The following is a 12,583-nucleotide window of genomic DNA, read 5'->3' as shown; positions in this document are numbered from 1 at the left end:
TGTGTGCATGAGGATAGGACCTGATAAGAGATGCCTTTCCCTCATGTGGCAAAATGATCCTTAGAACCAGTTTTCATGGCTAGAATGAGCTAGATCTTCCCCCAAAATAAGAGGGATGGTAAAGCTGAAGAAATGCCATTCTAGAATGTTGCAAATATTCTGAGAGCTTTTAATTTGAACGATCTGAAGACCGGACTACAAACTTTCGTACTTTTCCTTATAATATACAATCATAAATTTTTTTGAGTTTAAAAGATTTTGCAAAAAAGAGAAATCAACTCAATTTTCATTTTATCAGTTCCATAATGGGTCCTTTCTGATATTATGTGAAAAGCACAATTATTAAAATCACTTCAGAGTAGAAGAAATCCATTAAACATTTCATATTAAAAATTATTCAGTGAATAGGCATGGGGATTTCCACTACAAAAATCCTTATACTAAAATTAAATCTGATTCTGCACAGTTTCTAAGTTTTTCTATTGCTGAATGTTTTAGACAGAACTCCATGAAATTTTCATTTTTCCTTAAACAAACTGTTCTCCAAAACTCTTTTCCAAATACTTATTAGAGATATTCTTCCATGATAATACATTAAAATAGTAAATAAACAAGATAAATAAGTTTTTCACATATTACAAACAATGATGTAATATACCCTAAAATATACCCTAAGTACTCTCTCCCCTCTTTTCCTCCCCCACCCCCACACTGATTAGTCTCAGAGTACATTTTGTACAGATCTGGGAAAACAACTAGGTTTACAAGTCCATAAATAGCAAAGACTCCAGATTTTATTCTGAGTCTTGAACCTTCTCTCGTCCAAATTTTTTGCAAAATTTTAAGTGACATTAATAATTAAGTGGTTGCTGGAAGGAGGACTTCATAATGCCATTTCACTTATGTTTAAAATATGATACGACTGTAGTTATAAATATATTCCTTAGTATATGGGAGCAAGAACTTCCAAGAGTTCCATGGGGGGGATAATTTGTCTTTATACTTCAGCATATTTTCTTTTCATAATTTTTGTGATATTGCTCTTTGGCCATATTTCATAATACTGTATATTTACTCCAAGCTGTATAAAGCCTCTTCCATATATTTCTACTTTGCCTTTATACTCTAGATGGCTCTGATCACTAAATAAAAAATATAAATTAGTCAATATGTACAAATGGAAAGAAATTAATGTATAAACTGAAAGCACTTCCAAAACTTATTCCTCTAGCATTTTAAAATGGGAGTTTTTTTCCCTACCCAGATGGTTTATACTGCATACTATTCTATAAAAATCATGATGCAATTAATGGTATATACAGCATGCTCTACCTACATGGGTCTTTCCATTTAATCCTGGGCCACAGGTTAAACAGCTATGAGGTAAGAAAACCACGTAGAGCAGAATAAAATATTACAAAGACATCATAGCCATGTAACATGTCTAATGGCATTTAAAAAAAACATCAAAACCTTGATTCTTTTTTAGTGGGGAGTATCACATTTTCTTTCACCGTCAGCTTACCCGATGTTCTTCCTGCTGTTGCCTTAGAGTGTCATACTCAAGGGCTGGGGCAGGAAGCTGAGAGATGACTTTTTGTGTTTCTGTCAGCCATGGCCAGAGTTCTTCATATGTCTCCCAAAACTGATTAACCAGGGACTGGGCCCGTTCTAGCTGTAGGTACCTCTCTGAGTTTATCTGGCAGAGGGCATCGTAGTTCTTCAATAACTTGTCCAGTTTTTTCTAGAAAATCAGATGGTGAAATTTGTTTAATTGTCAGGCCGACTAGCACCTGTACTCCAGAATGCTTTCTCCAGCACTGTACGCTGGGCATAGAGAAGGTACATAACAAACGTATATAAAATGAATGAATCAATAAAAGCTATTCCAAGTAATTGTTTCTGTATACAAAAGTTCATTTTAAATTAAAGAAGGACCTCAAGTTTTCATGAATAAGACAATGAGCTCTCCAAACAAGAAGTAGAGTTTTCCAGTCATTCCTACAATGCCCTTGAGGCTAGAAAACAAGTCTCATGTGATTCTACCAACACAAGACATTATTTTCTAGAAAAACAAAACTTTCTTTTGCAAATGAAATTAAGAATTGCTAATCAAAATAATTAATTATGTATATTAGAATCAAAGTAGAATATTGTGCAACACTTATTTTATGTGGCAGTCACAGTAATCTTGACTATGGTATAAATTCACAGTAGAAACTAATAGCAGGAGCTGGGGTTGTGCCTCAGTGGTACAGCACTTGCCTAGCATTTGTGAGGCACTGGGTTTGATCCTCAGCACCACATTAAAAAAAAAATAAAAGTATTGTGTTCATCTACAACTAAAAATATATTTTAAAAAACTAATAGCAGAAGATAAAAGCACAATAGTCACCCAGTAAGACATTTCAGATGATCTGCATTTTTCATGTCTGAGTCTTTGCAAAAATAATGAACATTCTATTACCAACAGATAAATTACTATTGAAGAGTATAAATAAGAATATCATTACAGTGTGCATTTTATTATTTTATCTAAGGTACACGTTACACATTAAAAATGTGATCCTGGTCATAGATATTTGTATATATTTATTTTTTTCCATAGGATATTTTCCTACCAGAACACACACTGATTTCTCCTCAGATTTCTAAATATGAATTAAACTAAACATTTTTATTTGGGGATGATTTTCTACTGATTCACAGGATCATTAATACTACATACACACTGGGTGCTTCCTTAATTACTCAGTTCATTTCCCCCAATATAGCTTACAGTAACTTTATACAGAATGAATTTCAGCATTAGAGAGAACCACATATTTGGGAATTTTAGTTCAAGTCCCAAATGTTCCTGAAGCATATAAACCACAGTTGACATATGTAATAACAATGGTTTACACTGATAATAATGGTAAAAATAAAGATAACATTAACTGTGCCAGTTAGCCAAGAACTCAAACTTTAATAGCTTTTATGCTTATTTAAAAAAGAATGTCAGCCGAGCACAGTGGCACATGCCTATAATCTCACAGTTCAGGAGGCTGAGGCAGGAGGATTGAGAGTTCAAAGCCAGCCTCAGCAAAAGTGAGGCACTAAGCAACTCAGTGAAACCACTGTCTCTAACTAAAATACAAAATAGGGTTGGGGATATGGCTCAGTGGTTCAGTGTCCCTGAGTTCAATCTCTATTACCAAAAAAACAAACTGTCCTCTTGGTCATTCCCTACAGGAATATTCCTTTCATGGTCATTTGGTAAGCTGAAAACATGCCTTATCTAAAACTAATGATTTTGCTGCTTGAACAGGAGCTAGGATAAAGGAAAAGTCTTTTCTAGCCTTAAACCTCAACACACACTACCTGTTCAAGAGTCTCACTACCAGTAATATGGACAAAATTATACCTTCATTGACTGCTTCTCCTCTTCACTGGATGTGGTCATGATTTTATGTCCAGATTTAACAAGTTCATCAATAATATCCTTGTGTCTCAAAATCTCCATGGTGAATGTCTGTGATTTACCAAATAAAGAGTTTAAAAGATAAAATAAATGAAGTGTATGACTACAAAGAAAACAATTAGGCAAGTAGTTGAAAATACCAAGTTATACTAGAGGGGTCTTGAAAAGTAAACATGCAAGCTTATTTCCTAGACTTGGAGCAAATAATTTATAAGGCAACTGGAAATGTATCTCTTCACCTTTTGAACCTGTAGCTGAGCAGAGGTCTGGTCTTGCTCAAGTCTGATGTCACCCAGAGACATCAATTTCTTTTCTGTTTCAGTAATCCAGGATAACTCAGCATCAGCAGCTTGGTCAAACTAAACAAAAGATAAGTAATTAGGTCAGCAAGTTCCTATAACTGGTGCCAGAAAAACACCTATCTACATTTCTTTTAAATATCCTTATTGTACAAGTGGAAACACTGAGCTTATCTCTTCATGGCATCCCGAAACAACTCATGAGAATGACTGAGTCATAAAGGAGAACTTTCCACAGAGTAATTAAATACAAGCTCTTAAAACGTGTTGAAGTCATAACACTGCATTAATGATTTTAGGGTGATGAGCCCTACTGCCTTCTTTCCTGGTGGACTTTCTAATTTGCTCCTTAAGAGCATTATCCAAATGTAACAGCCACAGAAGTCAATGGCTAGATACCATCTTTTTTTTTTTTTTTTTTAGCTTTTAATTTTTTACAGACTGCATTTTGATTCATTGTACACAAATGGGGTACACAATTTCGTTTCTATGGTTGTACACAATGCAGATTCATACCATTAGATACCATCTTTAATCACTCCACTTGTCACCTTGACTCATGATACCAGGTAGCAATCTGCTGTCAAAACACATAATTCCAAAGCAAAAAGAATGGAATATTTCCATGTTCTTGCTATACTATACGTGTGTATAAATGAATGTGTAGACATATGTCTCAAGGCATATAAAGCACACTCCCAAATTATTCTTGCATAACTTTAAACATTTCATTTAATAATGGCAGAAAACATTTTGTGAACATTATTAAATATTTTAAGAGATTTCATTTTCCTGATCCTACTACTGATGCATGGCCATGGTAGAAATTCATAAAGTACAGAAAAATATACAAAAGAAAATTAAAACCCGAAGCTAATACTGTTGATATTTTTGTGAATTTTCTTCCAGAAGTTAAGAAAGACACATAAAGGTCTGGGATAATATTGTAAAAACAGTTTCATATCCTGCTTTTTCATTTATTATGAACAATTTCCCATGTCATATTTTTCAATGTGATTTTTAAATAGCACCATTGTATTCAAGCATACCTGGACATTTCATTTGACTCTCTATGTATTTTTTGCTATTATATAAGCAAACCTGTATGAATATCCTGTGTATAAATCTTTTGGCATCTCTAATTAGCCCCTCAGTGTAGATTCCTAGAAGTGACTACCAAGTCAAAGAGCATTTTAATTATTTTCAGTGTTTACATCAGATAAAACATAATGCCTTTCCAGGGTAAGAAATTATCATAGATGAATAAAGTAGGCGAGTGACACCATGGGCAACAATGATAAATGGCAACTAACAATGGCCTCAGAATTAGTGGACCCTATAAGTATTCAAAAGTCCAGTTCTGCCAGAACTTCTAATTATTGAAGAGAAGCGGGAAATTCAGATGGGGTGGGAGAATAATTAGGTGAAGGAAGAGGAAACAAAAGAATTCACACTTTTCAAACTATACAATACTATGTGGACTCAGGGGACAATGGAACAGCTGAACTTTTCCTAGTTCCTCATGAAAAGTACAGTGAAGAACTCTGCACATTACATATAAAACACACATAAGGAGGCTCCGCAGAGGGGAGAGAAGAGGGCAGAAGTGCTATGGACCCTGGACCCCAAGGAACACTGTGGTGGTGAGTTTTCTGGGGTTTTTGTGCCCACCTATTCAAGACTGGATGCTGGAGAAACTGGCAACCTAGAAATATCAATGGGCACAGACAAAGCCTCAAGACAAGCCTGCTCTCTCTAGTGAAAGTACAAGGAAAGGGGCAGCCTGGCAAGTCAGAAAACTTAGGTAGTTACCACTCTACTCCCACCTAATACCATGGGGAAAAAACTGTGGCCCCACTTAAACTTATGTCAAGAAAGCTGACCGAGGGGCCTAAACACCCACCTTCATGAAGCTACAGCAAGGTTCCCAACATCTCTGCCAGGGTAATGTCAGAAAAGGCCAAGGAAAGAGGCAGAATTTTCTTTCATCCCTACTGGGTGACAATAAAGTCCCTACATACAGCATCATTGGAGACCCCATGCAGGTCCTGGGCTTCCACCCCCAACCAAGCAGCCATGAGTTGCGCCCCTCCCAGCCTCTGGAGTGAGTCTAAGGATGCCTAATGGGGAGAAGGATCCTTATCATTGCTCACTTTTGAACCACTGTGGCCACTGGGTATCAGTTAGAGACTACAGGGGGAGCTGCAACCCCCAATCCCACCCAGCAAAAGCAATGGGCATCCCCCCATTGTCCAGAGAGGCTGAGTGGGGAACCTGGACATCTGCCCTCGCCTGGTAGCACTCCCAGTTCCTCTGCCAGAAAGGAACCAGAGAAAGCCGTTAAATCAGAAAGGTACGATCCAAAGACATAACATCATATGAGAACCAGGAAGGCCTCAAACTGAATTAAAGAAGATGCTCAAACAGATGCTAATATCTGGATGGCAGAAGGTTAAAATTATCTGACAGAGATTTTAAGTCAGCCATGATAAAAATGCTTTTTTGACTACCATTTCTGAATGTTCATGGTTGAAATAAATGAAAAATCAGAAGGCCTCAGCAACAAAACTGAGCCTCCATAAAGGAATATGACACCTAAAGAACAAATGGAAATTTTAGAACTGAGAAACAAGGGAAATAAAAAGCAACAAAAGGGACACAGATTTTTAAATATTTGTCAAGGTAGACTTTCCTTAATTATAGGGAAACCAAGAAACCTTCTGAAAAAAATCCCTCTTAATCTGGTTCATACTTTTTATGACATTGTTCATTTTCAAACTGAAGTACTCATTAGTAATTATTGATCAATATGGAAACGTAAGAAGAACTCTTCATGGACTTATCCAGCAGCCTCAGATGTGCTCAGTCCCCATGGGAAAGAAACAAAGGAGTCTTTCAAGTGTACACAGTCAGTTTTCAAGGCACATACAATCCAAATGCAGGCAGAGCCTGACGATGTGATTCACTTAGAAGAGTCTAGGACTGAAAAAAATGGTCTGGGCTTTTCCATCTCACTGTAAATGCTACAAGATATCTAAGTAAGATTTAATAGTCATGAAATACTTTTTTCTTCTACAGATCCTGGAAAAAATAAAGTGACACATCACTGAACCTCTTATGTTTGTGTTCAAGTTGTTAAAAGTATGACATTTATAATAGGGAAAGTCAGGTTGTTGTTAATATTAGTTTAACATGATGTCTTCCCTTTACAAAAAAAAGTATCCAGTGAAAAACAGTTGGATGATACCATCCAGGTTGCCAAAATGGAAAGCTGAAACTCAAACACTGTTTCTTTAATGAACTCAAATATTTGCTCTGTTGAAAGAAAACAAGGATTCAGGCAGAAATTTCCCTTCTGTCTTTTGAGAAATCTAAAAAATTAAATTAGCAAATATTTATTGTTAAGCAACAAATGGAACAGCCTCAGGGATATGACTCATTCCCAATGAGTGGTGTGTATTTCTAATGGATGATAAAAAATGGCTCATTTTTACATGTGAGCAACACAGAGAACAGTATGACCATAGCAAATTTTAATAACTTTGTTTACTGTTTGTACAAGCAGCAAAAGTTGACTTTAAATAAATTGTTGATAATCTCAGCACCCATAAATGCATTCTGGGAAATGTTTTAACACTTAGCATCATTGTCTGTCAACCTTGGCTACTGTGATTCCTACTATGTTGAATTCGAATTTCCAGAAACTTCCTAAAAGTTACTGCAAGCCACCTTTAAGAGACTATCTCTAAGTATTCCTGAAAAACACCCACTAAAAATATAGCATTCTACTGAACACATTGTTCCCAGTGTTCAATGATCAGTAGCTCCTTTAATCCTGACAACAAATATATAATGTGGGAATAATCATTAGCTCCATTTGCAGCCAAGAAAACTGAGGAAGAGAGAAGTTAACTAATTTACCAAAGATGACACAGATAGTAAATGTTGGACCTGAGATTTTAACCTGAACACCGAAACTGTACTGTTACCTCCCAGGTTATACTGTCTGCGCTTATACATTCTTTGAGCTTCAGGAATTCAAACTATGGATGTGATTTCACCCAAAATGGCTCACAATAAGCAGTAAATAATAGGTTTTGACTTAAACATTTCTCCAATTGCTAAAACTGTTCATACTTACCCAGAAAATTTCTAGTGAGTGGTAAAGAAGGTCTTTAAGACAGAGTGATGAGTAAACCTTTTACCCCAAGGACATCCTTTCTCACTCCCTTCCTCTGGCTGGAGATCTTACCACTTTCCTTTGATTAGCATTTCCTTCCACTTTGCTATTCTCATTATTCTTATTTTCCCTCCCCAAACACCTGGAGCGTCTAACCAAATCTCACTTCCTCAGAGGATGTTTCCTTCTGGTTTTTTTTAAAAGAAATAAACAGGTGGTATTTTTCCTCCATGGCAGATTCTTAATGACAGGAGCTACACTTCCAACCCAGGAGCCTTTACACCAACCAGTGTTATAATGGGGCCCACCTACAGAAGCTAAGCAGTTAGAATGGAATTCCCAAATCTAATGAGACTCCATATTTTAGCAACTTCTGACAATTGTACATTTATAAGAGGCAAAGAACAATGCACTGCTCTGACTTTAAACAATCACAGTGGTCTTAATTGAGGATACATCCAAGCTAAAGTGCCTTTACCAATTTCTACAGAGCTCATTTAGTTCAATTTGCAATTAGAGCAAGAAAGTAACACAAAACGGCTAGTTTGTGTAGGTTTAAAATGCAAAAGCATGTATAGTTTCTAACTCAGAAAGTGGTAAGCATTGCAACTAAGACAGGCAGTCTAATTCAACACCACTGTATGCTAATCTGCCTCGCTCCATCCTGCCCAGATTGTTTCCTAAAACTAATGAATGGGTCTGATTATTTAAAAAAAAAATAACCTCTCCAGAAAACCAATGCCTGGAAATTTGAAGAATCAGATTTTGGGGATTTGTTGACTGGAAGCACCGAGCACATATAGTTCTCACTCATTTGCTCATAAATGAGGTTGTTCAAGTATTTCCCAAATAATGAGAAACATCACTGGAATTCACATTGTGCCCTAGCCCCTACAATTTCAAAATTCAGTGGTGTATCTTTTTTGAAACTGATATTGTGATATAGGGTTCACATAAAAAGCTAACCATGGCAAATCAGAACTCTTTTAAAAACAGGATGATTATAGAGTACATGCTAATTAGGAGATGTCTGTATGCTGCCTTTCCTTTTCCCACTGAACTTTGATTCTTTTCCATGTTTTGCTTGACATCTGTCATGTTGGTATTTGGTAGCCAATACACTCTGTGATAGCAGCCTGAGAGTTCACAAAGTCCATATGTATTTGTTGAACTTCAAAAATCAAGTTAAAATATTATAAAGGAAGTAGATAACATATAAACAACCTTAAACTGGACAAAATATGAAGGATTTTAAGACATTGGCTTGGTAGGTCATTCAAAACAAGGAATTAAATTTTTAAATTACCAAGTTATGCTCAAAGCACACATCCTCACCCATCACAGGGGATATGCCTATGTTAGAGGCAGAGATTTGGGGAAGAGTCACAATTAATTAAACAAGCTGGATATGACTAAAAGTATGTCTAAAATGATGAGCTGAGATCAGATCATGTTCATATTTTGTATGAAGAAGAAACACAGAATGGTAGATACTTTGTTTATACAACATAAAATACAGAGTACAAAGTATGTGGTTAACATTTAACTCTAAAGATATGTTTTTCATCACTCTTTTTGTATTTCATGAATATATTATCATCAAGTAAATCAGAAAACAAAAACTTTAGCATTCAACTGTATTCTGGTTCTAATTCTAAACATCTATTATTTTATGCAAGCTTATAAACTAATGTTAGTGATAAATTAGCTATGTTATAAACTTGAAAATCATGAGTTTTGAGGCTCCCCTCCTAAGGGCAAAACTAAATCACTGTCAAATTAGAGACAGGTAACTACACTGCTCTTAAACTTGCCTAGAGAGTGATGTTCCATGATCCTTAAATGTTGCCTTCTCAAGTTTCACTGTCCTTACAGTTGGAAATATTTTCATTACAGACTTCCATTTTGCTGCAAAAACAAAAAAAATGGTACTTTCTTCATATTACTGAAGAAAGTTAGAAAAACCATGGATCACTCCTCAGGATTTTTCCTGTCCATGTTATTTATAAGAAGGCACCATAGTGAGGTAGATGAGATCTGGATTAAATTCTAGTTCCAACTCTGCCACTTACTAGCTGTAGTTCCACAGGAAAGTTGCTTCACCAGGTATTAGTCACAAACATGTTCCTCTCAGATCTAAATAACCATATGTAACTTTAGCCTTTGAAGGGAGTTCATTGGGTAGACTTACAGGTATTCCAAAGAAATGCAGATATAAGTACCCAAGTGAACAACCAGAAGGTAGTAATGGCATTATTCCTAGCTGTATGATCTACTGTAATAAGACTTTCAGCATTCCCAAGTTCACACACTACAGAAAAGAAAGCTGGAAAGACACAATCCAAATTGTTCACACATTTTTTAATGCGTTTTCTGTGGTACTTCATTAAAATTTCAAAATTTCCTAATAAAAAATGATTTTGTCAAGAAAAAAACTACAATAATCATTATTTTCCTGAAGGACATATGTATTAGGTTCTTGAAGACTTACAATGACCTGGTTACTTTTTCTTTTTTAACTTTGGAAAACATTTGCAAAACCTCGAATATAAGTGGGCTACAGTTAATGGCCTTGGGAAATATCAGAGCAAACTAACCAATACTAACTCAACCTCTGACCTTGCCCTTATTACCATCTCATTTCACTGACCTAACCTATCCTAATTTCTCAAGAAAATCTTATTTCCCAGGGTACAGAGTTTGTCTTACTGTTTAGAGAAATCTTTAGTGCCAGTTCTGAAATATTCAGATAAATTTCAGTGGGAAAAAAAATCAGTATTTTAAAATAGTTAAATAAATTTCACAAATAAACAGTTATTTTCCTATAATAATGAGGCATACAAATTCCTCCAGACGTTTTTAAAAACAGTTGGGCAAACACATTCCTCAGGCATGAATGCCCTCCTTCGCAAAAATTTCTTGGGCAGGGCTTTTGCTATTGTCTTTCAGCAGCTTTTGTGAATCTAGATCACAGTACCAAAACCAGGAATGCAGCATTATACTTTAGACCCATATAAATTACACTTTTATGGCATCAATTAATTTTGGATGCTCCCACAGAATCTGCTGGGTTTCCTGCCTTTGACTTATTAGTAAAAGCTTAGTCATACACCTTCCCCAGCTCAGCTCTCAAGTACCACACTAACCCCCACATGGAAAGTCTGCAACTAGTCTGATGACTTAATGTAAATAGTCACAGAATTTCAAATAAAAGTTAATCAAGACACATATTACAAACTTCTATTTCCAGGGCCCCCCTCACTGCTATTGTTCCCTGGAGCTGCGGCTAAGGGCAGGGTATCTCTAAAACCCTGGAGTATAAACTCTGCATGAGCCACAGACAGGTCAGAAGCTATAATTTTTTTCCCCTCCAGTCATCTTTGGAAAAAACTCCACATCACCCACAAAACTATTACCTTTTTAAAAATATACTTTTTTTGCATAGTTGCATATAAGAAAAGTTTATATTAACTTACACACAAACTCAGAATATTTACTCACAAAAAGATTAGACTGAGTTAAGACATAAAATTAATATTAGTGATATGCATATAAATAGACAAAATGCATTTTGTTTGGCAAGCTGGGCTGATCTTCCCAGTATCTGGCATGGAAAGGGTGAATCTGGGAAGCATCGGGCAGATGGCTGTTAACAATGTACAGATTAGCCTTGCCCTAGCACTCACATGGAGCCCAGTCAAATTCTATTCAAATCCACCCTTTCATTTTTGAAGTACAACAAATGAATGGAAACACTAGTAACAGACATCTTTGTTCAGGTAAAGGCTCTGGGAACAGCTGGAGAAAATTTATTGCTTAGACAACAAACCACTGGTCCCTACCTGCTGTGATCGCAGAATGGCGGCATCGATTTCCTCCACCTTCTGAGTGATGGTGTCACTCACCAACCGGTAGCGCTCATTGTCCTCAGCCACCATTTTCTCCAGTCCTTCCCTCGCCCTCCATGGTAGCAGCTCCAGCAAAGCGCTGCTCACTTCATTAAGAGAATCCAATAAGGCTTTATTGTTCTTGGCTTCCTTTTTCAGTTCCTGAAAAACATACAGATATATGGGTACAAGTGTGAACAGGCTTTTCCCTTAACTGTTTTTGGGGTTACAGTCCTCTGCCAGCCAATAAGACTGTGCTTTGGTCCCCTTAGTTTTAGTTGAGTTAACCACACCTTTGTTATTTAAAGCTACTTTACAGAAAAAGAAAGGACTCCCAGAGAAGTTCGAAGAAAATTTTGTTTAACAATGTGGCAATATTTTGTTTTTAAAATTTCATATAAACATTTAAAATCTGGAAAACAAAACTAAGCAAGTGAACATGCATTATTCTTTGCTTTCTGGGAACCTCTAAATAATCAAGTAACAGAAAAAGTAAAAATAATGAGTTTATTGCAAGTCAGAATTGAGTGACCTTCAAAATGAGGACATACTGGTATTAAAATCATTCCACTTGAGTCATTATAGTCCTAGTGAGCCTGACCTCACCTACTTCCTTTCACCCATATGTGATCATATTTCAGGGATGATGAAACAGAGGCTGGTATCTCTGGGAAGAAGAATGGCCAGCAAAGCAGTGTACTACTGCGGGCTACAAGCAGAAAACCCGCCCCATGCTACACATCCATCTAACAGA

At 36.3% G+C, this 12,583-nt stretch overlaps 1 protein-coding gene across 1 annotated transcript in view; it reads right to left on the bottom strand.

Annotated features, from left to right (window-relative positions):
* The window catches only part of Dst (dystonin), a 456,059-nt gene that overhangs the window by 49,277 nt on the left and 394,199 nt on the right, over window positions 1–12,583 (bottom strand). The window contains 4 exon segments of the mRNA XM_047559692.1: window positions 1,526–1,744; window positions 3,407–3,514; window positions 3,703–3,822; window positions 11,785–11,991. Coding sequence (XP_047415648.1) covers window positions 1,526–1,744; window positions 3,407–3,514; window positions 3,703–3,822; window positions 11,785–11,991 — 654 coding nt within the window.

The sequence above is a fragment of the Sciurus carolinensis genome, chromosome 7 (genome assembly GCF_902686445.1).
Source record: "Sciurus carolinensis chromosome 7, mSciCar1.2, whole genome shotgun sequence".
Lineage (NCBI taxonomy): Eukaryota > Metazoa > Chordata > Mammalia > Rodentia > Sciuridae > Sciurus > Sciurus carolinensis.
This window is presented reverse-complemented; position numbering and strand designations above follow the sequence as displayed.